This window comes from Macaca nemestrina, chromosome 5, assembly GCF_043159975.1.
Source record: "Macaca nemestrina isolate mMacNem1 chromosome 5, mMacNem.hap1, whole genome shotgun sequence".
NCBI lineage: Eukaryota > Metazoa > Chordata > Mammalia > Primates > Cercopithecidae > Macaca > Macaca nemestrina.
The window spans coordinates 159,257,891-159,285,785 of NC_092129.1; the positions used below are offsets into that span (position 1 = coordinate 159,257,891).

Below are 27,895 nucleotides of genomic sequence, written 5' to 3' on the forward strand. Positions count from 1 at the left end.
ACTGGAAAAAAAATAACAATCTGAATCAAGTGAAAACTCCACTTTGGGAGTGGAGCCAGGTAGTGAGGGGCTGGTTTCTGGTTCCCAGGTTTATGCTCTATAAATCCACGGAGACTTGACAATGCAGGTTAAAAGGGACGGGAGGAATGAGGTGTGTTCTTTGGAGCTAGGTGAGTCTGGCATGGCACCAGGCAGCAGCAACCTGTCTGGCACAAGCCCAGGCTTACCCCTTCTCTCTCCAGAACATCATATCCTGCAACAACACAGTCAGCACATTGGGTGGCATCATAGTGAAGGAAGCAAAATCTTCCTTCACCCAGCACTGTACCAGCACGGAGCATGGAAGAGAGTCTGAGCATAACCCGTTACGAGGCAGACGCCAGCACAGAGGACCAGGAAGACAAAGCATGGGCAGAAAGACCTTGTTTTAGGACCACAAAGTCTTATTTTATAATATTATAATCTTCATTTCTTGATACCAAATTTGTCCCAACTAAATCAATATCCTGAGAAAACGTTTATATTACTCAGATTATATCAGTGGCAATTTACATCTCCAGCCTCTTATTACATGGTCCCCAAGAAAGCCTATTCATTTACTAACAGAAATGGGAAATGACAATGAAAAAAAAAAACCCTTAACCTTTTAAGTGTCTCTTTTCTTTTACTATAAAAGGGAAAGTCTTCATTATTTAAAATATATATATATATATAAAACAGAGAAGTATAAAGAAAGAAATTCCAATCTCTCCTTCCCCTACTTTTTAAATTGAATGTATTTTTCAGTTGAATGTATGTGGGTTTTAGATTCAAAATTGTAATTATGCCTTACAGAGTATTGATCCTGTTTTTTATTTGATATTATGTTCTGTGTTATTAAGTATTCTTTGAAAGCATTTGTATTAGATTATGTTAGTTATTAGATTAATAGTTCTGCATTTGAATGTATACTAATGTATTTGATTATATTGTTGAACCTTTAGGCTATTTTCTGCTATTTGTTAATTTAGATGTTATAATCCACAATGCTGCCTTGAGGCTTTTTACTAGGGTGTTTATTTACAAAGCAGTGAAATTGATAGAGCATCCACAGCAAGGAAAATAGGAAATTAAAGCAAAAAAAAAAAATCTAAATAAGTCACACATTTGTCTACTGTGTAGAGAATATTGCTTTATTCATGGAGCATGAATTTTGGCTTTTATGTTTCCATCTGTACTGACCAGACACATCCTCATCCCAGGGTTTTTGTGACTAACGGTCGGTCATGCTGGATTTCTGGTTAGGGAGTATAGTATACTCTTTATTCAAGGAACATGGTTAATTTGTCCAAATGGGACTCAAAACCTTATTTTTTACTGTATTGTCTTCATATTCCAACCAACAAAACAGGTTGCTCTGGCCAGGCACGGTGGTTCACACCTGTAATCCCAGCACTTTGGGAGACCAAGGCGGGTGGATCATTTGAGGTCAGGAGTTCGAGACCAGCCTGGCCAACGTGGTGAAACCCGTCTCTACTAAAAATACAACAATTAGCTGGGCATGGTGGCATGCACCTGTAATCCCAGCTACTTGAGAGGCTGAGGCAAGAGAATCACTTGAACCCAGGAAGCGGAGGTTGCAGTGAACTGAGATCACACTATTTGCACTCCAGCCTGGGCAACAAGAGCAAGACTCTGTCTCAAAAATAAAAGAAAGAAAGAAAAGAAACGAAAAAAATTAAATAAATAAATAAATAAACGGGTTGCTCCATCAGGGCCCAGTTGCCTCAGTGAAGACTTGGTTTCTGTACTGGGTTCACCCAGGATTGGGGTTTTGCCAAACAGGTTTGACTAAAAGAGGAGCAATTGAGTCTGCCATACATATATTAGGAAGATAGTAAAAACCGTCTACCTGTATTTTCTTCTGTATATTTTTACATTGGGCTAATTCATCTATAAGTTATTTTTGTAGCCATTATGAGATAGAAACCCACCTTCACTTTTTCCCATGTGCTTTGCCCATCACTGTAATGTAGTTATTTGAATAGTCTGTCCTTTTCTCACCAATCTGAAATACCACCTTTATCTGACGCTAATTTTTCATATGTATTTGAGTTACTATACTATACTTTCTCATGTACTTGAGTTCTATTTATATTTGTAATGCGCTAGTTACTTTAGCATGTCAGAACATGAAATCTCCTTCCTTCTTACCCTCTAGTTTCCATGGTTCAGACTCTGCAATCACTGAGAGATGAAAAACTGCTACAGACCATGAGTGACCTTGCTCCCAGCAACCTCCCGGCCCAGCAGGAAGTCCTCAGGACTCTGGCTCTCCTATTAACCAGAGAGGACAATGAAGTTAGCGAGGCTGTGACGCTTTACTTGGCAGCAGCCTCCAAAAATCAGCATTTCAGGGAAAAGGTAAGACACTAAACCATGGCCATTGAGCTAGAAGCTGGTTTAATTTTCTATCATTAACTACTAATATTTTAGCATTTATTCTTTTACAAAAATAATTTTTTCTGCTTATTGATAATATGTGCTCCATAAACCAATCAAAACTAAAGAAATGATGGGGTCCTACTTTGCTACCCAGGCTGGACATGCACCACCCAGGTAATGCAATCATAGCTCGATACAGCCTTGAACTCCTGCCATTTCCCTCTTTTACTCATTTCAAGGGCCTTCAAGGTTCACTATCAAACCCAGGTTTACCCCTTACCAAAACCACATATTCCAAGACTTAAATGGGTGATGATAACTTCAATTGTCCTTCCTCTCGGGCATGTTTGCCTTATAACAATGCTTCAATAGGGATGAAATGCTAAAGATGACCTTGGTGTATATCCACCTCTGGAAATGGGAGCTTTGGAGGGGGTTGATGGCAAGTGGCACTTCAGGGACCTTGTTCCTTTTGTACGGGAGGCTAGTCCCTGTGTAGCTGCCCAGCTGTGGATTGAGGGTTATTTCCTCCCTTTTGGATGCTAGGCAAAGAAAAGGGAGGGGAGGGGGGCTGCCTATGCTGATGTAATGCATGCTGGAGGAAGGGGGTCCCTCATTGTTAGGCACGGGGAGCAGAATGCTGTGGTGATGGCCCAGTAGGAAACTGAGACCTCCAACAAGACCTGAGACCATGGAAAAGGGATAAATCTAAGAAATATCATCATATAGCCCAGGCACGGTGGCTCATGCCTGTAATCCCAGCACTTTGGGAGGCTGAGGCAGGAGGATGGATTGGTCCCAGGAGTTCGAGACCAGTCTAGGCAACATGGCGAAACCCCGTTTCTACAAAAAAAAACAAAAAACAATTAAGCCGGGCATGGTGGCACATATCTGTAGTACCAGCTACTTGGGAGGCTGAGGTGGGAGGATCACCTGAGCCCAGGAGGTTGAGGCTATAGTGAGCTGTGATCATGCCACTCTACTCCAGCCTGGGTGACAGAGCAAGAACCCTGTCTCAAAAAAATAAAACAAATGGCAGAGCAATACCACTTATTGATTCAACAGATACCCTTTAGTATGGTGATCTGACTTGAGTTACGCTTTTAAAAATAAAAGTAAACCGGGCGCGGTGGCTCACGTCTGTAATCCCAGCACTTTGGGAGGCCCAGGTGGGTGGATCACCTGAGGTCAGGAGTTTACAACCAGCTTGACCAACATGGTGAAACCCTGTCTTTACTAAAAATACAAAAATTAGCTGGGCATCGTGGCATCCGCCTGTAATCCCAGCTACTAGGGAGGCTGAGGCAGGAGAATCGCTTGAACCCAGGAGGCGGAGGTTGCAGTGAGCCAAGATTGCGCCATTGCACTCCAGCCTGGGCAACAAGAGTAAAACTCCATCTCAAAACATAAATAAATAAATAAAAATAAAAAATAAAAGTAATTCAGACAAATAGCAAGAAATGCACAATATAGCCCAACAAAATCAAAAGTTAGTCCTCTCTTTCCACCCTCAATTCTCTTCAAGAGTAATTAAGTTTCCTATGAACCAATATGACATATAGTGATTCTTATTCATTTGAATTAATGTTAAGTACTACACATTTTATCAACCATTTAGGAAAAAATTAGCTTGGTAAAAATAAGACAATTGGCTGGGTGCAGTGGCTTACGCCTGTAATCCCAACACTTTGGGAGGGCAAGGCGGGCGGATCACAAGGTCAGGAATTCAAGACCAGCCTGGCCAATATGGCAAAATCCTATCTCTACTAAAAAAAAAAAAAAAAAAAAAAAATAGCTGGGTGTGGGGGTGGGCACCTGTAATCCCAGCTACTTAGGAGGCTGAGGTAGGCGAATCGCTTGAACCCGGGAGACGGAGGTTGCAGTGAGCCAAGATCATGCCACTGCACTCCAACGTGGGCCACAGAGCGAGACTGTCTCAAAAAAAAAAAAAGACAATGTACTTTTATGCAGAGTTTTTTTATACAGAGCATTAATTTGCCATGTATCAAACTCAGCAAATCTCAAACTGACATTACCACCCTCCTCACTGGAACGTACTGCCTCCTCCTGTCTTCCTTATTTCTGCCTGAATACCTTTTTTTCAATCAACTTCCCCGCTGGAATCTAACCCATCATTTCCATTCCAGTTCAAACATTTTTGTGAAACTTACCCTGGCCCTCCATAAAATGTCTCTTCTTCAAGTGACTGACTTACCTTGTGGATTTCTTATGGCACCTAATACATTTCTTCTCTTCAGTTCCTTCTAACAGTCTTAGCATTTCTACTACATCTACAGGCTCCTTAAAAGCCAGAACCATAACTCTCTATCTCCCAATTTTATTTAATAAATTGATCCCTTATATTCTCCTAGAGTCATGGACTCTAGGAGAATGTTTCAAATCTTGGAATGACACATGGGACAAGGGGCAGGAGCTTGCAGGCCTTTATGATGGGACATATACAAAGGGATTAACACCTTAAAAGAAAAAGTTAATGATCTGGGATCAAAAACAGCTCTGAGAAATTTTGCCTTCTTCATTACTTGGTTAAAAAAATTACCTTTAGGTGGCCAATAAAAGCCCACCATGATTATGTTACTCAATAAATTGATCCCTTATGTTCTCCTAGAGTCATAGGAGATCTAGGAGAACATAAGGGATCAATTTATTGAATAAATGACTCTCTTAATTAACATGAATCTCAATGACTTTTTTTTTTCTTGCTCTGAAGGTAGTGCAAAATGTGTAGGTTATATGCTGTAGTTTATCTCAGAGAGTGAGAACGAGGTATACCTCTTAAACTACAAACAAACCAAAATGCCTTCACGAGATCCCCTCCTTCTCTTTCAGGCCTTGCTCTATTACTGTGAAGCACTAACAAAGACAAACCTCCAGCTCCAGAAAGCAGCTTGCCTGGCCCTGAAAATCCTTGAGGTAAAGCCCAGCCTTGGAACTCCCCTGGCAGCTCAGCTTGGAGCCAGGCTAAGCCGAGTATATATAACAGCTTTTCTTTCATGTTTGAAAGTACTTTTTTAGCAGTGTTTCTTGTCTCCTTTGCACTGTATGTTAGTTTTAGTATTTTTCTCCCTTAAACAGTAATTACATGTGACTTTGTTTTGTTAGTCAATAAGTGGCAGAAAGCAATCATGTTTTGCACTAGCCCAAGGGAACCGGTTTGCCTTTAGGTCAGTATTAGAAAAGTATGTCATATTGGCTGGCACGGTGACTCACGCCTGTAATCCCAGCATTTTGGGAGGCCAAGGCCAGTGGATCACCTGAGGTCAGGAGTTTGAGACCAACCTGGCCAACATGGTGAAATCCCGTCTCTACAAAAATTAGCCAGGCATGGTGGCAGGTGCCTGTAATCCCAGCTACTCAGGAGGCTGAGGTGGGAGAATTGCTTGAACCCAGGAGGCAGAGGTTGCAGTGAGCCAAGATTGTGCCATTGCACTCCAGCCTGGGTGGCAGAGCCAGACTCTGTCTCAAAAAAAAAAAAAGAGAAAAAAGGAAAGTATATCTTAAAAGGGAGATGAGATGTATGGTGATTTCATTCACTTTTATTGTGAACAACAAAAAGCAGGGACAAATAAGATTTGAAAAGAAGTACTAAAATTCAGTATGCCACTGAATTCCCAGATCCTTCCCCACAAGCTCTCTTTATTAAGCAGAGAACCAGTTTTGATTGTCATAAGGTGTCGTGAGCAGGGAGAGAGCTAGAATGTAAACAAGTACGAAAAGACTGAGAACTCCTGACATGGAAGTTTCCCTTTCAATAGGCAAGATGTAATGTTTGACCTACCTTCATCACAAAAAAATAAGACAAACCAGTCTTGAGAAAAGAATGAGAGAAAGCCACACCTTAGAACTTGCCAAAATCTTGGAAAAGAGGCAGGGACCTGCAGGCCTGATAAAGAAAGGGATTAATACCTCAAAAGAAAAAGTTAACGGCCTGTGATTAAAACCAGCTCTAGGGCCAGGCATGGTGGCTCACATCTGTAATCCCAGCACTTTGGGAGGCTGAGGCCGGTAGATCACCTGAGGTCAGGAGTTTGAGACCAGCCTGGACAACATGGTGAAACCTCGTCCTTACTAAAAATACAAAAATCAGCCAGGCATGGTGGCACACACCTGTAATTCCACCACTTTAGGAGGCCAAGGCAGAAGAATTGCTTGAGCCCAGGAGTTTGAGACTAGCCTGGGCAACATAGTGAGATCTCATCTCTACCAAAGATTAAAAATTAAAAATCAGTCTTGGCTACTCAGGAGGCTAAGGCAGGAGAATTGCTTGAGCCCAGGAGGTCAAGGCTGCGGTGAGCTATGATCGCTCCATTGCACTCCAGCCTGGGCAACAAAGTGAGGCTAAAGTTCCCACCAGTTGTTAAATGTCAATTCTCATGGAACTCTAGACCTAAATATCAAAACACGATGTAACCTATTTTTCCCCCATAGGCTACTGAAAGCATTAAAATGCTGGTGACATTGTGTCAGTCTGATACTGAAGAAATCAGAAATGTAGCCTCCGAAACCCTCTTGTCTCTGGGTGAGTTTTATTGTTGTTGTCGTTGTTGTTTACATGATTGTGTGCTTCTGGCACTCTCAGAGGGATGTTCCCTTTGAGATGTTCCCTTCTCCAGTAAGGAGAAGTTTCGTGTACCCTGTCTTATTAGCAGTTTCCCCACTGTAGGCTGTCTTCTCACACAGAGTACGAAGAACTGATCAGTGTCCATCTCACCCCAGCTCCTCGTTCTGTCTGGATGCTGAGAGTGAAGTATATTCTCTGGAGCCTTTCTATATGGACTGATCAGTCTGTATACTATTTGGAATCAAGAACACAGAAGTCAAACCATAAAGCAGAGGCAATAGGAATCCAGGCTGGGTTGCCAGGGTGGGGTTGACACTCCCTGGAGGACAGAAATTGGGTGAGGTACCAGAGATGCATCCCAGGGAATGCTGTAAAGCCCCAGGTATCTCAGCCTCACCCTGACTCCCAGGTTAACCTCTGACTGCCCTGTAGCCTCTGCCCATCTGAGCCCTGATACCTAAGAAAATAATTGGAGTACTTATTTTATTCTGAAATATCCAGAGAACCCTTCCTCTTCACTTTATTTTATGAAGGTTCATGCCTAGCAGGCATTATACATTTATTCTTTGGGGACTTGGGAGGATAGGGAAAGCCTTTCTTAATTCTGAATTTAAAAGTATAAATAGCTGGGCTTGGTAGCTCACCCCGGTAATCCCAGCACTTTGAGAGGCCAAGGTGAGTGGATCACCTGAGGTCAAGAGTTCGAGACCAGCCTGGCCAACATGGTGAAACCGTGTCTCTACTAAAAATGCAAAAATTAGCCAGGCATGGTGGGGTGCACCTGTAGTCTCAGCTACTTGGGAGGCTGAGGTAGGAGAATCACTTGAACCCAGGAGACAGAGGTTGCAATGAGCTGAGATCATGCCACTGTACTCCAGCCTGGGTGACACAGCAAGACTCCCTCTCAAAAAAAAAAAAAGTATAAATAATCATTATAAATAATTTTACTTCAACAATACACTCTTAAAAGTGTAAAAACTATGCTCCTAGAGCTGGGTGCGGTGGCTCATGCCTGTAATCCCAGCACTTTGGGAGGCCGAGGTGGGCAGATCACCTGAGGTTGGGAGTTCGAGACCAGCCTGACCAACATGGAGAAACCCCGTCCTACTAAAAACACAAAATTAGCCGGGTGTGGTGGCACATGCCTGTAATCCCAGCTACTAGGGAAGCTGAGGCAGGAGAATTGCTTGAATCTGGGAGGCGGAGGTTGCGGTGAACCGAGATCACGCCATTGCACTCCAGCCTGGGCAACAAGAGCAAAACTCTGTCTCAAAAAAAAAACAAAGAACTATGCTCCTAGAAATCCTCAGACATAATCCAATCAATAATGCAGCTTAGAAAAAAGCCACCCTTGTTTAGTGATAGTAACTAAACAACATGAAGAAGAATCTCATGGCATTTATAATCACTGTGAAAATCCCATTCATTGTTAGGCCCTCTTTCTTACAATTATGGGTTTAACAAGGCATCATTCTGCTATTGAATATATTATTTCTTCCACAGAAATCTTAGCCAGTATATATTTGTTTAAAGGATAAAAGTTATTCCTTATGGCTGTATTAGGCATAGAAATTGTTTAATTCTCTAAAAATGTACCCAGGTATTATTAGTTTAAACTCCTTTATCCCTTCGTATTCTAAAATAACCATGAAGTTAAGCCAGGCGCTTATAAAGCATAGCCAACGAAGCTTCTATTTCCAGTGTAATCTAAGGAAGTTGATCCCAAAAGAATGTGCCCTGGGACTCACTGGAGCTGTGCGAACAGCAGTATCTCCAGAAGCCATCACCATATCTGCTTCACCTTAGCTCTTCATGCACACTGCTCGCATCTGGGCCCTCTCACACCACCAGTGTGCAGTGCTCAACACTGGCTGCTCATTCACGAGGGAAGCTTAAACAATCTACTCCCAAAGATTCTGCTTTCATTGGTCTAAGTGTTCCTTGGCATCAGGAGTTTTTAAAGCCTCCCGGGTGATTCTAATACAAAGTTTGAGAACCCCCTGAACTCAATATTATGAATCTTCTTTGACCCTAATGTACAAATACTGGCACATTTTTCTCTCACACAAATGACTGAATTAGTATAGTGAAAATAGTATTTTCAATAGGAATTGATAAAATGCCCTATGACAAAGGGCAGAAGGTCATTGCGGGCACTTAAAGGACTCAGGGCTGCAACTATTTACCAACCAGTATGGAATGATTTCGATATTTTAACCTAGAGCTGTCCGGTAGATCCCTCCATGGTGATGGGATTGTTCTACATGCGCACTGTCTGGTATGACAGGAGTCATCCTAAATGGCTGTTGAGCTGTTCACCTTCGCTACCATGATTGAGGAACTGAAGTTTTAAGTTTACCCCATTTTAAACCCATTGTAAGTTGAAAATACTGTTAAGTCAAAAATGCACTTAATACATCTTACCTACAGAACATCATAGCCTAGCCTAGCCTACCTTAAACATGCTCAGAACACTTACATTAGCCTACAGTTGGGCAAAATCATCTAACACAAAGCATATTTTATAATACAGTGTTGAATATCTCATAGATTGTATTGAATACCATGCTAAAAAAGTATGGTTTCTACTGAATGCATGCGGCTTTTGCACCATTGTAGTCGAAGAATCATAAGTCTAAGCCATTGTCAGTCAGGGACCATCTGTAATTACCATTTAGATTTAAATGTGGTTGGTGGCCATATGTGGTTGGTGGCCACAATGTTGGAGAGAACAGTTTTCACCATGACTATGGCCATTTCATTGTGTCCCAGCTGGACCTCAGAGCTGCTTGGAACCATACTCCCTACTCCCCAAAGCTGGAGCTCTCTCCCCTCTAACACTCTGCCTACTTCACAAGGCAGTTAAAGGATTGGCAGAAGGCCGGCTGCAGTGGCTGATACCTGTAATCCCAGCACTTTGGAAGGCCAACACAGGAGGATTGCTTGAGTGTGAGAGTACAGGAGTTCAAGACCAGCCTGATCAACATAACAAAACCCCATCTCTACAAAATAAAAAGAAATACAATTAGCCAGAGCTGGGCGTGGTAGCTCAACCCTGTAATCCCAACAATTTGGGAGGCCAAAGTAGAAGGATTTCTTGAGGCCATGAGTTATTGTTTTCTGGGTTGTTTTGTTTTGTTTTTAAACAATTTTACTCTTTTTAAAAAATATATATTTTTAAATTTGATAGAGATGGGGTTTTGCCATGTTGCCCAGGCTGGTCTCAAACTTCTGGCCTCAAGAGATACTCCCACCTCCGCCTTCCAAAGTGCTAGGATTAAAGACATGAGCCACTGCACTGGCTAGGCCAGGAGTTTGAGACCAGCCTGGGCAATGTAGCAAGACTAGGTCTACAAAAAAAAAAAAAAAAAAAACTCAATTTTTTCAAGTAGCCAGGCATGGTGGCATGAGCCTGTAGTCCCAGCTACCCAGGAAGTTAGGTGGGGGGAGGATCACTTGAGCCTAGGAGGTCGAAGCTACAGTGAGCTGTGATTGTGTCACCACACTCTACCTCTAGCTCTAGCTAAAAAAAAAAAAAAAAAAAAAATGACTAGCAGCAGAGCAGATCAAGACACTGAAAACTGAATAAGAGTCAGATACCCAACCTACTCATGTCACTGTAGTAATACTGGGTAACACCCGTAGAGGACTTGCTCCAGGCCAGGCACTGTTTTGAGGGACTTGCATGGGTTAACTCATTTAGTACTCAAAACTAGTCCATAAAGGCAGAAGTGCAATTAGTTCCATTTTACAGAAAGCAGGCTGAGGTTGTGTAACTTGCCTATTGGCACCCAGACCTAGTCAGGCACCAAGATGGAATCTTGCCACTCTAGGCCACTGTACCCTGTGGGACTCTGGGAGTAGAACATAACACCTCTAAACTAAAATCTCTTCATGAGCAAACTAGAAACTGGCCTAGTAGATGTGGTTCTTAAAGTTGCATTTGTTAGCTTGAGGCATCCATAGTGGGGTGTGCGTGAGTGGGCAAGGAGGGAGCACGTGAATGACCCTAACTCAGGCCCTCTGTTGCTCTATCTTATTCTGCCATCAACTGGAAAGGTCCTGTGTTTAATCTATTTAATATATCAGGGTTTTGCATATCAACATTTTGTTTCGAGTAAAGGGTTCTACTCCAAAGTAATAAAAATTTGAAAACTACCAAACTAGAAAAAATGGAGCATTGCCTCTGAAAAGTCAAGGCATGCAAAGACTGTTAAAAAAAATCTCTTAAAGTTAATAAGAGATGGCCAGGTACAGTAGCTCACGCCTGTAATCCCACCATTCTGGGAGGCCAAGGAGGGCAGATCATCTGAGGTCAGGAGTTTGAGACCAGCCTGGCCAACATGGTGAAACCCCGTCTCTACTAAAAATACAAAAATTAGCCAGGCGTGGTGGTGGGCGCCTGTAATCCCAGTTATTCGGGAAGCTGAGGCAGGAGAATCGCTTGAACCTGAAGGTGGAGGTTGCAGTGAACCAAGATAGCGCCATTGCACTCCAGCCTGGGCAACAAAGTGAGACTCCATCTCAAAAAAAAAAAAGGCAGGCTTTTGCCTATAGAAAAGCTCACTCTGCAAGGTTCTTTTAAATATAGGCAGGTATCTGTTTTTGTATTTAAGGTGTTCCTGAAAAAGTTAAATGTATGGGGGGAAAAAACCCTAACCAACTTTTACATAACTTTTACTTGTATACATTATATATTGATACATCTAAATGATCATTGGTAAAATCAATCTTAGGCTTTCAAACTTCAGCTAAAAATTACTCTTTACTATGTAAACATACAGAGATGCCGTCTACCAGCTACCAGCTAGTTCATTTTGCCTGTAGCACCACCTTGTACAGCTAAGATGCATTTGTAAATAATTTTAATGTTTTGTTTTATTTTTCTACTTTAAAAAATGATTAGAAAATGAGAAAATAAAATACAAAGACAAGTGATAAGAAACAGGCTTTCATAAATGTAACACAAGTGAGACATTACTGAAACGTTTCTGTTTCAAGAGACTCTAATGTATTATAAAATTCATAATTACAATAATTACACTCCTTTTCTAAAATCCCCTCATGTCAATATAATTCCAACATTTTCTGAATCTTTTTTTACTTTTGTTTTCCTTCACAGTGAACTCCTTTTTTTCTTTTTTTGAGATGGAGTCTCGCTCTATCACCCAGGCTGGAGTACAATGATGCAATCTTGTCTCATTGCAACTTCTGCCCCCGAGTTCAAGCGATTCTCCTGCCTCAGCCTCCCAAGTAGCTGGGACTACAGGCGGACTCCACCACATCCAGCTAACTTTTTTTTTTTTTGCATTTTTTGGTAGAGATGGGGTTTCACTGTGTTGATCAGGCTGGTCTCAAACTCGTGACCTCAAGTGATCCACTCACCTTGGCTTCCCAAAGTTCTGGGATTACAGGCGTGAGCCACCACGCCCAGATGAACTTCTGATTAAGCACAACTATTTTCATCTTTGTCTCACTTGTGTTACATTTATGAAAGCCTGTTTCTTATCACTTGTCTTTGTATTTTATTTTCTCATTTTCTAATCATTTTTTAAAGTAGAAAAATAAAACAAAACATTAAAATTATTTACAAATGCATCTTAGCTGTACAAGGTGGTGCTACAGGCAAAATGAACTAGCTGGTAGCTGGTAGACGGCATCTCTGTATGTTTACATAGTAAAGAGTAATTTTTAGCTGAAGTTTGAAAGCCTAAGATTGATTTTACCAATGATCATTTAGATGTATCAATATATAATGTATACAAGTAAAAGTTATGTAAAAGTTCAATGCATTAAAGGATCAGCCATATTGAAATCCCTAATGTACTTAAAATATAATCCATACAATTGCTCTGAAATAAATCTATTATGTGAAATCATCAATATGAAATGGCCATGAGACTTCTACTCTGTTTCATACCCTGGCATTCTTTTGGTCTCTGGCATTAATTAGCTCAAAAGTTCTTGGTTGTTCTAAGCGTTACCTGGAAAACAATGACATAATTAGGAATAACAAAAGATAACTTTTCCTTACCAAAAGTTAACATAGCATATTATAGCAGTCCATACCTAAACAATTGGCACTATGTTACTTTGAGTAATGAATAAAAACGTTAAGTTTGAATTGGTATTCATGTTTAATGTTCTATATTTAGGAGAAGATGGGCGGCTGGCATATGAACAATTGGATAAATTTCCTCGAGACTGTGTCAAAGTCGGAGGTCGTCATGGAACTGAAGTTGCCACAGCCTTTTAATTACAGGTTAACTGCCTAACAGCTGTCTTAATATCTGACCCTTTTCATCAAGATGGTGCTGTGGTTTTGGCTGGAAATTGTTTAGAGCCTGAGAGACATGAAAACTAAAATAAAAATGTAGGCTGGGTGCAATGGCTCATGCCTGTAATCCCAGCACTTTGGGAGCTCAAGGCAGGAGAATTGCTTAAGCCCAGTAGGTTCAAGACCAACCTGGGCAACATAGCAAGGCCCTGTCTCTACAAAAAAAAATTGATTAGTCGGGCGTGGTGGTGTGCACCTGTAGTCCTAGCTACTTGGGAGGCTAAGGTGGGAGGATTGCTTGAGCCCAGAAGATTGAGGCTGCAGTGAGCCATAATTGTACCACTGTACTCCAGACTGGGTGACAGAGCAAAACCCTGTCTCAAAAAACAAAACAACAACAAAAACATGTTTTAGAAAGAATTCAGAGTCTTATTTCACAGTACCTATCTACTTTTCCTTTGGCCAACATAGGATAGGGCTATGGTATAATTCAATAGATTACATCGTCGATTGTGTCTGATAATACTCAGTGAAAGAGTCCATCTTATCTTAATATGTATGAAATTTAAAAATAGCCATCTTTGTACTTTTTTGCAAGTTTCTCTATAAGCTTGAAATAGTCCTGTGATACTTCGATAAACATCATATGCCTTGCAGTTTTTCTCTGTCGTGTTCTCAGGGTTGAGTGGTCCCCTTAGCTACCTAACTTTACTTTCAATACAAAGCACAAAAAAGAATCTCTTCAAATAGAAGTTTGCCTGCAGAACCTGGCAAAATGACCCATTGTGAGAGTTTAGATGTTTTAATTTTATGTGCTCCCAGCTATTCTGGAGTCTGAGGTGGGAGGATCGCTTGAGGCAGAGGTTGCAGTAAGCTGAGATTGCACCATTGCACTCCAGCCCATGTGACAGAGGAATGAGAGCCAGTCTCAAAAAAAAAAAAAAGAAAGAAAAAACTCCCACAATTTATTTTGCTTCTTTTCCCCATCCTGAAAATTCCAAAATCATGTTTCCATTATGGAAAAAAGATAAGTACATGACTAAGAACTACCTTAAGTTTATACCTATACACTTAAAAACAAACAAAAAACTCAAAACTTAACGCTTTTTTTTTAATTAATGAGAGCCATTTTTTATGATATTCTTACCGTGGGGGTATTTTGCTGCTAAGACAAATCAAAACCAAAAGCTGTAGATTCACAAACCTGTGATGCTCTTTGAGGTGGAGGAACCTAGAAGTCGGAGAAATCCTAATGGAATAGGAGTGGAGGGACATTTAAAGTGGTCCCTCCTTCTGTAAAAATGACCATGGGATTAGAAAGAAGAAGGACATCCTGAGGGGTGGTTACGGCCCCCTGGGAAATCACTCACTGGTAGGATTCCCTGGCCAAATAGTTCAAACATCAGGTCCCATTATTGCTTCAGTATCAGAGATGCAAGTTCATTAAGCAAAGTACAAGACCATTCAGTAGCTCTTATTAAAATATCTTTTCTTCCTCTAAAGAGTATACAAGGTGGGGTATGCCAAGGTATCAAAACATTATATGTGAGTGTAATTTAAACTGTGGGATATCAACTATACTATGGATGTGTTTGTATCATTTAGATGTCATTTTAAATATTTACATTTTAGCAAGACTTTTAAAAAGGACTCATTTCATTTCAAAGTGCAAATTGTTTGCCAGGCTTCTGGCAAATAGTTCTTTCAACTGTGAAGTTATAATGTATATATCTGTATATTTATAAATATTATATATAGTCATATATCCTTCACTTTAAAGGTACATTGTACAGGCTGTAGTTAGTATGTATAGTCTATAGTTTATGCTAAATGGTTGAAATGCTTCTTTTTATAGAAAATCAAACACAGATGTTACAGGATTTTGTGTTTGGTTTGTCATTTTTTTTTATTTTTTTGACTATTGCATGAGTAATTAATTTCAGATCTTTTGTATTCACTTCTGTATTTTATGTTTGGTTGAGGGGGTGCTTTCAGTTCTGTGGCATTTGTATTCATTGATCTTTCAGTCATGTAAGTTAAAATAAAAATTATTTTTGAATTACTAGCATCATGTGCAGAGTCTGATTTTTTTTTTTTTTCACATGCCCTTTCTGAGTTGGTATTTATGGAACACACTGCACCTCATTTTCACCTTGATTTTATTTATCTATTTTGAGACAGAGTTTTGCTCTTGTTGCCCAGGCTGGAGTGCAATGGTGCGACCTCGGCTCACTGCAGCCTCCACCTCCTGAGTTCAAGCAATTCTCCTGCCTCAGCCTCCTGAGTAGCTGGAATTGCAGGTATGCGCCACCACGCCCAGCTAATTTTGTATTTTTAGTAGAGATGGGGTTTCTCCATGTTGATCAGCTGGTCTCGAACTCCCAACCTCAGGTGATCTGCCTGCCTCGACCTCCCAAAGTGCTGGGATTACAGGCATGAGCCACCACAGCTGGTGATTTTATTTTTAATTTGAAATTCCTTTATCTCTAAATAGAGATAATAAATCTCAGATTTGTTGTAAAGCTAATTGGACAGCTAAGTTTCATTGTTGTGGTATCTATGAGCAGAGACTATAAGCTCCTTGAGGGCAAATAGGCACGGCGGCTCACGCCAAGATCGTGCCACTGCACTCCAGCCTGGGCAACAGAGTGAGATTCTGTCTCGGAAAAAAAAAAAAAAAAAAAAAAAGTTCCTTCACTGATTTGTGTATGTTCTGTTCCCACTCAGACCCCACCAGCATCATCACAAAGGAGCCCCTGACTTTCAACTCTCACAGTATTTACCACGTGACTCATTAAATACCAGTGATTGCTTTTACTGAGTCAGTGGTAAAAACATTTTCCTCTATAAGGTTTGCTACTACACTGTTTAACTAAATTGCCTTAGTTACTTTACAAAATTATAAAGTAAAATTATAAACCTTAGTTCACTGAAAAATGCCAGTACTTCTTGCTGTATCAGAAAAACTCAAATAAAATATTTTTATCCCTGACCTTTCCTGGAGACAGTACCTCTTAGTAAACAAATGTTATCTTTTGATTTTGAGGCAGTCCTAAGTACACCTTGTTCAAGGAATAATAATTGTTTGCTAAAAATTAGATCTCTAACTTCTCATACATTCAACAAGTATTTGTTGCTTACTTACTCTGAACAAGGTGTATGCCAAGGACTGTTCTTGGCACTGGAGATAGAGTAATGGAGAAAAACAAAAGAAATAACAATCCCTGCACTCCCAGGCCTTATATCCTGGCGAGGGAAGAGAGCAAAGCAGAGAAGGGGAAAAATGATTGCACAAGGTGAGGTGAAGAGAGACACAGGGAGAAAGCAAAGATCACAGGTTTAAAGAGAGTGGTCAGGGGCTGGGCACAGTGGCTCACACCTGTAATTCCAGCACTTTGGGAGGCCAAGGCTGAGGATCCCTTGAAGCCAGTAAATCAAGACCAGCCTGCACGGCATACTGAAACTCCCATCTCTACAAAAATTTTAAAAACTAGCCAGACGTGATGGTGTGCACCAGTGGTCCCAACTACTTGGGAGGCTGGAGCGGGAGGACTGCTTGAGCCCAGGAGTTTGAGGCTGCAGTGAGCTATGATCGTGCCACTGCAGCCTAGCCTGGGTGACACAGCAAGACCCCATCTCAAAAAAAAAAAAAAAAAAAAAGGAGTGCAAAGAGTTGCAAAGGCCTCACAGAAAATTACATTTGAGGAATGATCCGAGGAGCTATTGGGATGAGTAACGTGGATTATCTCTGGGAAGAACATTCCAAGCAGAGGCAACTGGAGGCAACTAAAATATTCCTCCCTAAAATGCTGGCGATTATAGTGAAAAGGTTAAAACAGTCTCCTTTCTGCCTTGGTCAGCTCGTAACCAAGGCTCAGAGACAGCACTGCTAGAGGACCCAGAAACAGACTTCACTCTTCCCATCAATTTACCTTCCCGCATTTTCTCACCTTTTGGGAGCCTGAAGATGGTCTTTTCTTTGTCTTGTCACTAGATAGGATTCGTGGCTCTTTGTTAAAATACTATTTAAGCAAAGCCCTTAAGCCACTGCTTAGAGAGAGAAATACTTTTGAACTGAAGGCTCTCCTGTGCGTTGGGTATGACACACATTAATAAACTTCCGTTTATTTTTCTTTTGTTAATCTGACTTTTATTTTCAGGACAGTGTCTCAACTGAAAACCTAAAAAGGGGAAAAAAAGAAATTGTTTTCTCCCCTGCACAAAAATAAGTACAAAAGCCTTGAAAAGAGGCCACGCTTGGTGTTTTGGATTTTCTAGTACCCACACTTAAGACAAAGAAAAAAGAACAGAGGATATTAACTGTAATAATATATTTTATTTAACCTAATATAAAATATTTCAAAATATGACCAATATAAAAATTATTGAAATATTTTACATTTTTTTCCTACAAAGTCTTCAAAGTCCAGGGTGCGTGTTGCACTTACAACACATCTCAATTGAGACTAGTCATATTTCAAATACTCAGCCATGTGTGGCTACCTTATTGGACAAGGAAGGTCTGTTTTTCCAAATTGTCCCAGTAATACCCTTTACAGCATACACACACACACAAACATACACACACACAGACACATACACACGTATTTATGTACAGAATCCAAGCAGGGATTACATTTTTATTTTTATTTATTTACTTATTTTTCAAGACGGAGTTTCACTCTTGTTGCCCAGGCTGGAGTGCAATGGCACAATCCCGGCTCACCTCAACCTCCGCCTCCTGGGTTCAAGCGATTCTCCTGCCTCAGCCGGCTGAGTAGCTGGGATTACAGGCATGCGCCACCACGCCCAGCTAATTGTGTATTTTTAGTGGAGATGGAGTTTCGCCATGTTGGTCAGGCTGGTCTTGAACTCCTGACCAGATGATCCGCCCACCTCGGCCTTCCAAAGTGCTGGGATTACAGCCATGAGCCACCGCACCCGGCCATTTATTATTTATTTTTTATTTTTTATTTTTTGAGGATGGAGCTTCACTCTTGTCACCCAGGTTGGAGTGCAAAGGCCAGATCTCAGCTCACTGCAACATCTGCCTCCCAGGTTCAAGTGATTCTCCTGCCTTAGCCTCCTGAGTAGCTGGGATTACAGGCATGCACCACCACGCCTGGCTACTTTTTGTATTTTTAGTAGAAAAGGGGTTTCACTATATTGACCAGGCTGGTCTCGAACTCCTGACCTCAGATGGTCCTCCTGCCTTGGCCTCCCAAAGTGCTGGGATTATAGGTGAGAGCCACTGCACCTGGCCTACATTTTTATTTTAGTTGTCATGTCTCTCAGGCTCTTTTAATGTAGCAGAGTAACCCCAATTTTTTTAAGCTTTCACACATTAATATATTTGAAGAGCATATACAGGTATATTATGTAGACTGTCTCAAATTTGGGATATGTTTTAAAGTAGAGCCAATACATTCGTTGATAAGTTGAAAACAAGATGTTAGATAGATAGAAGCCAAGGATGAATCTAGAATTTTTTACCTGAACAACTAGGAGGAGGTAATACCATCTTCCAAGATACAGAAACTGAGAAGCAGCAGGTCTAGGGAGGAAGACCTGGAACTCAGTTTTGGACATGTTAAAACTGAAAAGCGTCTTGGACATTCAAATGGGGATATCAAGCTTATGACTGAATATGAGTCTGGAGTTCAGGTGAGAAATCCAGTTAAAGATATAAAAGTGGAGCAGGCGTAGTGGCTCATGCCTGTAATCACAGCACTTTGGGAGGCCAAGGTGGGAGGATTGCTTGAAGCTAGGAGTTCAAAACAGACTGGACAACATAGTGAGACCCCCATTTCTTAAAAAAAAAAAAATTTTAAACTTGCTAGATGTGGTGGCCTATTGTCCCTGCTACTCAGGAAGTTGAGGCAGGAGGATCACTTGAGCCCAGGAGATCAAGGCCGCAATGAGCTATGATTGGGCCACTGCACTCCAGCCTGGGAAACAGGGCAACATGTCTCAAAAAAAATTATATATACATATAATTAATATACTATATACATAATATATATAATTGGGTGTCTTCAGCATATGGGTAATAGTTAAAGCCATAAACTGGTTTATCTTGAAAGTATAGATAAAGAAAAAGGGCCAGGCATGGTGGCACGCCTGTAATCCCAGCATTTAGGAAGCCTAGGTGGGCGGATTGTTTGCGCCCAGGAGTTCAAGACCAGCCTGGGCAACATGGTAAAACCTCATCTCTACAGAAAAATTAGCTGGTCATGGTGGTGTGCACCTGTGGTTCCCAGATACTCATAAGGCTGAGGTAGGGGGATCACCTGAGCCCAGGAGGTCGAGGCTACAGTGGGCCAAGATCATGCCGCTGCACTCCAGCCTGGGGGACAGAGAGACCTAGTCTCAAAAGAAAAAAAAAAAGAAAAAGAAAAAAAAAAGAACACATACAAAGACTGATGAACCTTGGGGCCTCTAATATTTAGAGGTCATAAAGAAGAAGAGGAACCAGTAAAGGAAAATGATGAGTGGCCAGGAGGAGAAAAATTAGGAGTGTGATATCTTAGAAGCTGGATGAAATGTGTTTCAGAGAGAAAGGAGTGTCAAATGTCAAAGACTGACAATTCAATGACCCTAACAGGTAATGTCAGTGGAGTCATGGGGTTGAAATCTTATTTGGAATTCATGTAAGAAAGAATGAGAAAGACTGGAGATGGGGAGTATAGCAGCTCTTTAAAGAGCTGTACTATAAAGGGGAGCGGGGAAGTGAATGTGCAGTCACTGCGGGGAGAAAGTAAATGAAATCAAGAGAGTTTTCTTTCTGTAATGAGAAAAAAAGTATAGCGTGTTTGTTGATAATGCAAAGGGTCCAGTTGAGATGGAAAAATTACCAAGATAAGAGAATTGTAGAGCAACATTCTTGAGGTGAGAGGAACTGATTGACATCTACTGCACAAACAGAGAGAGTATCCATAGTAACAGGAGGAAAGTCAGAGTCTATGGGGACCGTAGATGCAGATAGGTGGGTGAATGCACTGGTAAGAGTTACGCAAGGTGTCTTTTCATTGCTCTATTTTCTCAGCAAAATAAGATAAATCTATGATGTAGAGAATGCTCTTTGGGTAGCCAACAAGCAAAAGAGGTAACAATACTATGAAAGGTTGATGGAAAGAAGCAAAATACATGTTGGAATAATCAGACTAGAATGGGCAAGTTCCAAATATACCCTGCCTGAGCAAAGGTTCAAAGACAATAGTGAGATTCATGTGCATTAGGGGAAACAAGTTTAAGTTGAGGTTTTGTACACCAGAGAAATGAAAGTAAAATTGGTTTAGTCCAAATAGTAGAAGGCCTTCAATGACAAGCTGAAGAATTTAGGCATCTATTGCTTTCCCTGATTTGTATATTCCATTCCACAGTGTTGCTAAGTGATGTATTCCAGAGTTCTTGATTGTGAACTCCTGTGACTGCCAGTGATGCACCTGAAGGACCATTGGCCTTTTTCCACAATGGCCAACAGCCGATTTTCTTGTAGGCAAATTTGGGTTAAGATGTATGGGTATTTTGCGGGGCTGTGTCGGCATTTCCAGAAATACTGCTGTGCCACTGTTAAGGGCTTTTTTGTTAAGAAGAAGGAAAAACAAATCCCTTCAACTGAGACTTATTTTCATAAGGAAAAAATTGTTGTACTTGGTCAAGTGTTGATGAATGAATCCCTACCCATTGAGAGGAGAGCTCAAGCTGCCCAGAAAATTGGACTGCTGGCCTTCACAGGTACTGATCTAACTGGCTGTACTAAAATGAGTGTTTCATGACACTCATTTTACAACGCTGTAGTTTAGTAATTTTTCTTAGCTGTAATCTTAAAATTCTGATAACATTTCATTGGATGAAATTTTTTTGTCCTTGTGCCAAAAATATTACTAATTATTTTATCCTCAAGGATCTCATGTTTTAAAAGAATGTGCCCATCAAATAAACTACTAATTAAATGTCTCCCATTTTTATTAATTAAAATATATATGTACTAAACTGCCTATCAAACTTCTCATTAACATTTTAAAAAATCAAAGACTACAATGATTTGATATAATTTCAACCTAGTGATATGATTCCAATGCAGAGTAAAACTACCTGATATTTTACTTTTTATTTTATGCATTGTACAGTAAATGTCTTAGAAAAATCAATAAAAACTTGATACTCTTAAGATACTTACTAGGTAAGCCAATAGGGGCATTAGTGACAGACAACAATTAATGTATACTTGGCTAGAAAGCAAAGTGGAAAATAAAGTGGTAACTGTTTGAACACACATTGCTCTAATAATCATCAAGTCCAAACTCACTCCATTTTTTTCTAATTGATAAATTTTAGGATGTGTAATGAGATTTTATAGATTGTCCTCAGTAACACATTTCCTAACAAGAAGCTCTCGCTGGTGGCTATAAGAGTCTTTGATTATGTTTATTATTATTAGTTTTGTTTTGTTTTGTTTCATTTTTTGTCTTTTTTTTTTTTTAGACAGAGTTTTGCTCTTTTTGCCCAGGCTGGAGTGCAATGGCGCTCGACTCACTGCAACCTCCGCCTCCTGGGTTCAAGTGATTCTCCTGCCTCAGTCTCCCAAGTAGCTGGGATTACAGGCAGCTGCCACCATGCCTGGCTAATTTGTTTTTTTTTTTGGGTTTGTTTTTTTTTTTTTTTGTATTTTTAGTAGAGACGGAGTTTCGCAGTGTAGGCCAGGATGGTCTTGATCTCTTGACCTCGTGATCCGCCCACCTCGGCCTCCCAAAGTGCTGGGATTACAGGCATGAGCCACCGCGCCCGGCCTATTATTATTATTATTATTATTATTATTATTATTATTATTTTGAGATGGAGTTTGAATCTTGTTATCCAGGCTTGAATGCAGTGGCGCGACCTCGGCTCATCGCAACAACCTACTCCTCCAGGGTTCACGCCATTCTCCTGCCTCAGCCTCCCTAGTAGCTGGGATTACAGGTGCCCGCCACCACGCCCAGCTAATTTTTTGTATTTTTAGTAAAGACGGGGTTTCAGCATGTTGGCCAGGCTGGTCTCAAACTCCTGATCTCAGATGGTCCGCCCACTTCGGCCTCCCAAAGTGCTGGGATTACAGGCATGAGCCACCACGCCCAGCCCTTAGACTGAGTTTTAAGTGGGAAGATGAATTACTTAGATGTAGTTTGATAGACTAAATCTTTCAAAGAATGGAGTTCACGAAAGAAAACAGTGAAAGGAGTCCTTGTTGCCAGAATGGCTGGGAACCACTGGCACAGAGTTAGAAAGGAGACAGGAAACATAGGAGATGCACCCATCTGAGTGGGGGCCAAGGGCTCCCCCAACATGGCGTGGGGTGAGTTTCCTGTGTAGCTATCTTCACCATTTGTGGGAAGATCTAGCTAATTATAAAAGGATCAGAATTCCTTAATTTGATGGTATTTAGCCTTAGCTGTTCTGGTAGGAAGCTAGAGAAAAGGCCTCTGCCTAGGCTTCAGGTAAAGCTTTAATGTTGAATAGAATATTCCTAGGACCATGGAACTGTGGAGAACAAGTAAGAGAAATCCAAGTGGGATCAAAACTCCAGTGGCGCCGAGCGTGGTGGCTATACCTGCAATCCCAGCACTTTGGGAGGCGGAGATGGGTGGATCACCTGAGGTCAGGAGTTCAAAACAAGCCTGGCCGACATGATGAAACCTCATCTGTACTAAAACTACAAAAATTAGCCGGGTGTGGTAGCACGTTCCTGTAATTCCAGCTACTCGAGAGGCTGAGGCAGTAGAATCTCTTGAACCCAGGAGATGGAGGTTGCAGTGAGCTGAGATCACGTCACTGCACTCTAGCCTGTACAATAGAGTGAGACCCTGTCTCAGGAAAAAAAAAAAAAAAAAAAAAAAACCTCCAGTGGCAAGAATCCGAGCAGCTTTGTCAGCTACTCCTCACCACCTAAAAAGTCTTCATTCTGTGTCGTCTTGGCTAGTACCTTGTTGGAGTTTGAGATTTGTACTGGGGCTCAGGTATATGGTGAAAGTAGAGTCTAGGGCCAGGCTGGGTCAGTGGCTAAACAAGAAAAATCTTGTAAGGTCGTGTTAGTCCCATAGCTGCAAAAGAGTTGAGGCAAGAAATGTGTAAGGGGAACAGGACAGCAACGAACAAAAACTCAGGAAAACCTCCCTCCTGCCAGTCAGTCCCTGAAAGTGCTGCTCAATCTTTCAATTTGCTCTTGGCACTAATGCTCTGGGATCCTTCTTTTTTTTCCCCACCAGTACTAAAGGCAGATAATCCAGAATGAGACCACGAGGGATATTTGCTAAGCGAACACAGCCAGGTTTTATTCACCTTGAAATACTCACTCTTGGCCGGGCACAGTGGCTCACGCCTGTAATCCCAGCACTTTGGGAAGTCAAGGCGGGCGGATCACCTGAGGTCGGGAGTTCGAGACCAGCTGATCAACATGGTGAAACCCTGTCTCTACTAAAAATACAAAATTAGCTGGGCGTGGTAGTGCACGCCTATAATACGAGCTACTTGAGAGGCTGATGTAGGAGAATCGCTTGAACCTGGGAAGTGGGAAGTGGAGGTTGCAGTGAGCTGAGATGGTGCCATTACACTCCAGCCTGGGCAAAAAGAACAAAACTCTGTCTCAAAAAAAAAAAAAAAAAGGAAAGAAAGAAATATTCACTCAATACTCACTCCTGGGTGCTTGCTTAAAGGCACCAGGGAGGAGACCAGCAAGCAGAGACCTTCCCAGGCTTTTCATATCACTGCTTGCTTATCAACACACACTTTCTTGTCTTCATGGCAGCAGCATGGGAGGTGACGGAAAAAGACAGGAAAATTCAAAGTATCCAAAGTATCCTCTATAGGGCAACAAGAATATGAACATATAGGAGCATTCAAAGTGTTATTAGCTACTAGATACACCAAACACTTCTGGAAATGCAAATGTTTGTTTTACAGGAGGACCACCTGCTGGGAAATTTGCAGCTGAGTACATGAAAGAAGTGGCTCACTTGTTGCAAGATGAGGAGGTGGCACCAAAAATAAAGATCCTGCTGCTCCAGAGTGTGGCATGTTGGTGTTACTTAAACCCTGTCAGCCAGAAAAGAGCCCAAAGTCTGCAATTTATTCCTATTCTCGTTAGTTTTTTTGAAGGCAGATTCGAGCCTACTATCAAAAGTGAAATAAACAGCTACCTCCTCCTTAAATTTTGGACCTGTTACGTTCTCTCTGTCATGACATGCAATAACTTGTCTTACGTCAAGGAGCTTAAAGAGCACAGTGCTCTAAAATACTATTTGCAAATGTTGGCTGCTGAGAATTGGTCTGGATGGACAGAGAATTTTGCAGAAGTGCTGTATTTCCTAATTGGTTTTCACAGGAGTTAGTTTCTCTAAGTCCAGTTACATGTTGCAGCTCTCTGTGCCATTGTATTACCCTGGACAACTGAAATAAACAATAAAAATCGATGTTTTCCTTTGTAGTTGAAGAGTTCTGTATAGATTTTCATACAGTTAACGGCAATAATTCAACTTCAGAAAAACAATGCTGTTTAAAATACCTCGTAGAGAGAGCCCATTGAGCTTGTTCATGAGTGTATTCTTTCCCATTGGGAAATAAAGATGTTAAAGCACGCAGTTAGATACAATGGGGAATATGAATGAAACCACCTTTGCACAAATGAGAAAAATCTAACAGCAAAAGAAAGCTGACCTGACACCACCTTGCTTCTAACCTCTAAGCTGCCCTTGTTCATTCCTGGGCATAGGCCAAACTAACTTTGGGAAGAATTTAGTCCATAGTTTATGAAACAAAGATGATTACCTAGACTCTTCCCTGAAACAAACTCCCTCCTTGCTTGGGGACCAGACTGCTTCTATAAAACTAACACATTAGCCACAGATTGGAAATTATGGCTCAGGAGTCATGCAGCCAGAGGCCACCAGATTCCAACCTCCCCAGTTGCAACTACAGATTAGTATTGAAAAACCTAAGGTTAGTATTTGAGGTATTTTTCAGATCCTGCATTCTGATGGATCAGCTGGCACCACCCAGACTGCCAAGCTGGTTCTTTTGATCTTATGGTCACCAACCAGCAACTGACTCAGCACAAGAGGACAAGTTCCAGCCTCCTATGATTTCATCCCCAACAGAACCAATCGGCATTCCCCATTCCCTAGCCCCCTGCCCACAAAGCTATCCTTAAAAAACCCCAGCCTCCAAATTTTCAGAGAGGCTGATTTGAGTAATATTAAAACTCCGGTCTCCCATTTAGCCAGCTCTATGTGTATTGAAATCTTTCTCTATTGCAGTTCCCCTGTCTTGATAAATCTGCTCTGTCTGGGCAAAGAGCAAGAAGAACTCATGGGGCAGTTACATGAACGCTTGTAAAATTACAGAACTGGAATATTATTTTTTGCCACCTATTATACAAAGGAGAGAGAATGTATATCCTCAATGTCTACCATTAAATCATGAAACTCTTATTTTCTAATATATCTTTTTTGAAGTTGATTAAAAATATGTATTTTATAATTGATTTCCCATTGGAAAAAAATATATGCTGGTATTTTATTTTAACCATATGCTTCTGTGTGGTAAAAAAAAAAAAAAATTATTAAAAGTTAAAAAAGACCTCATAAAAATTAATTTCATAAAATTGAAATTCATCAGAAGATGCATCATGTATATAACTGTTAGGAGCAATGGTGCACTTTGGGAGTTATTAGATGACATTAAACCAAGGCACCCAGAAAAGCCAAATCCTAGCCCCACCCACAGCCAACTCCTTCAGCAGGCACTATTGACCCACCTGAATCCTTTCAGCCCTATTTCAGTACAGAACCTCCGGTGGCGGTGCTTTTGAGGTGGTTCTCGAGCTATCAGAGCATGATGTGGTTGCACATAGGGCTGACTGAGTTAGCACTGGAATTGGCACTCTTCTTGCCTACCTCCACCTGCAGCAGCCCCGCAACTCCACTGGCACGAACGTCTGGATGGAGATGGAGCACATGTGTTCCAATGACTAAAGTTAGGTAGGCTCCTAGATTTTCATAAAAAGATATTATTCTCTCTGTTTTGTCTACTAATCTGCAACAGAATACCTGCACTCTATGTGTGTTAACCAACCTCATCAAAAATTTTATTCGAAAAAATAATATTGGCAGAAAAGTGCCTAAGGGATATGTACCTGATTCTCTAACTACAGTTAGAGAATCTAGCCTCTCTAGCTTCAGTTGCAACCATAACATTGAATTATGTACTTTTATCTTTCACAGACTTGCTTTGACTGAGCTGTGCTATAGTGTTAGACACAGAGGGGGCTATTAAAAAAAAAAAAGTAACATAGATTCGTGATCCTCACTTGTATTTGGGACAGGAATGTTGTGGAGGATGCTAATCACATCATCAGATGGGATTTCCTTAAGAAGGATCTGGAGGGGAATTTTCTCAGATCTTAGACCAGAAAAAGCTATGTTCTGCTGAGCATTTCCATTCTTTGTGGTTTTGTGAAGTGTGGAATGTAGAGTTTCTCAACTAGAATCTAGTTGATAGGAATAGATTAAGGGTTGGAAACTGGAAGTTCCATTTAGATACTGAATTACTGTCAGGAATTACTTTTTTTTTTTCATTAATTTTATTCATTTATTTATTTATTTTGAGATAGCCTCTTACTCTTTCATCCGGGCTGGAGTGCAGTGGTGCAATCATAGCTCATGCCACTGAGCTATGAACCTTATCAAGACAGGGGAATTGCAATAGAGAAAGAGTTTAATACACGTAGAGCTGGCTAAATAGGAGACCAGAGTTTTGTTATCAGCCTCTGAAAATTCGGAGGCATAAATCATACATAACCTTGAACTCCTGAGCTCAAACAATCCTCCTGCCTCAGCCTCTCATGGAGCTAGAATTACAGGTGCAAGCCACTATGCCCTGCCAATTTCTTTTTCATATATGTGTATATATGTGTGTGTGTATATAGATATGTGAAAAGTTTACACACACGTTTTTAAAAGAGAGATGGAGTCTTGCTATTTTGCCCAGGCTGATCTCGAACTCCCAGGCTGAAGCATTCCCTCCTGCCTTGGCCTCCCATAGTTTTGGGATTACAGGCGTCAGCCACCACATTCAGCCTTTTAATGCTTTTAAAATTAAGTTTTTATTTCAAAGAAATGCACGTACACAGTTTAAAAAGTCAAATTAATGCGAGGCCTCTAGTGAGAAACAGCAGCCCCTGAGTCCCCTCCTCATTTACACTCCCAGAGGGAACCATCTGAATTCTTTCAGTTGTTTCTTCTGGTATTTGTTTACCTCCATATTTCTAAATAATTTATATACATTGTTAATTCTTGTCTTTTCTTTTTTTTTCAATTTTGGAGATTTTTGTTCTTCCTTCTGAATAGGACAGATGGAATTTGACACTCTAACACTCATCTTGCCTACCTCCACCTGCCTTCCTCTTCCTCTCGATGTAATTATGTCACAATTGTTGATTTAAAAAATATGAGAGCTGGGCACAGTGGCTCACACCTGTAATCCCAGCACTTTGGGAAGCTGAGGTGGGAAGACTGCTTGAGGCTAGCTTGGGTAACATAGCAAGACCCAGCTCTGTTATAAATTAATTAATTAAT

General features: G+C 41.0%; 2 protein-coding genes across 7 annotated transcripts in view; both read left to right on the plus strand.

Moving 5' to 3' along the window:
• RIPOR2 (RHO family interacting cell polarization regulator 2) overlaps positions 1-24,357 on the plus strand; it is a 248,951-nt gene extending 224,594 nt beyond the window's left edge. For 5 of the 6 annotated variants that reach the window (XM_071097512.1, XM_071097514.1, XM_071097515.1 and 2 more), the window contains 4 exons: positions 2,201-2,403; positions 5,275-5,358; positions 6,874-6,964; positions 13,162-15,349. In XM_071097512.1, the coding sequence (XP_070953613.1) occupies positions 2,201-2,403; positions 5,275-5,358; positions 6,874-6,964; positions 13,162-13,262 (479 nt within the window). In that variant the 3' untranslated portion in view covers positions 13,263-15,349. Of the gene's footprint in view, positions 1-2,200; positions 2,404-5,274; positions 5,359-6,873; positions 6,965-13,161; positions 15,350-24,224 lie in introns of those variants that run through there. The other variant, XM_071097513.1, reaches the window with a different exon arrangement.
• ARMH2 (armadillo like helical domain containing 2) lies at positions 19,729-24,747 on the plus strand. Its single transcript, XM_011742687.3, has 2 exons — positions 19,729-21,020; positions 24,225-24,747. Exons 1-2 carry the CDS (start codon positions 20,723-20,725, stop codon positions 24,650-24,652), a joined length of 726 nt encoding a protein of 241 aa, XP_011740989.2. The 5' UTR covers positions 19,729-20,722; the 3' UTR covers positions 24,653-24,747.
• Positions 24,748-27,895: the final 3,148 nt, after the last annotated feature.

Bases quoted from the DNA above. Each gene is read 5' to 3' on its own strand.
- ARMH2 (XM_011742687.3), top strand. From the start codon at position 20,723: ATGCACCTGAAGGACCATTGGCCTTTTTCCACAATGGCCAACAGCCGA. The intron at 21,021-24,224 runs GTACTGATCTAA...TTTGTTTTACAG, and splicing joins TGGACTGCTGGCCTTCACAG to GAGGACCACCTGCTGGGAAA.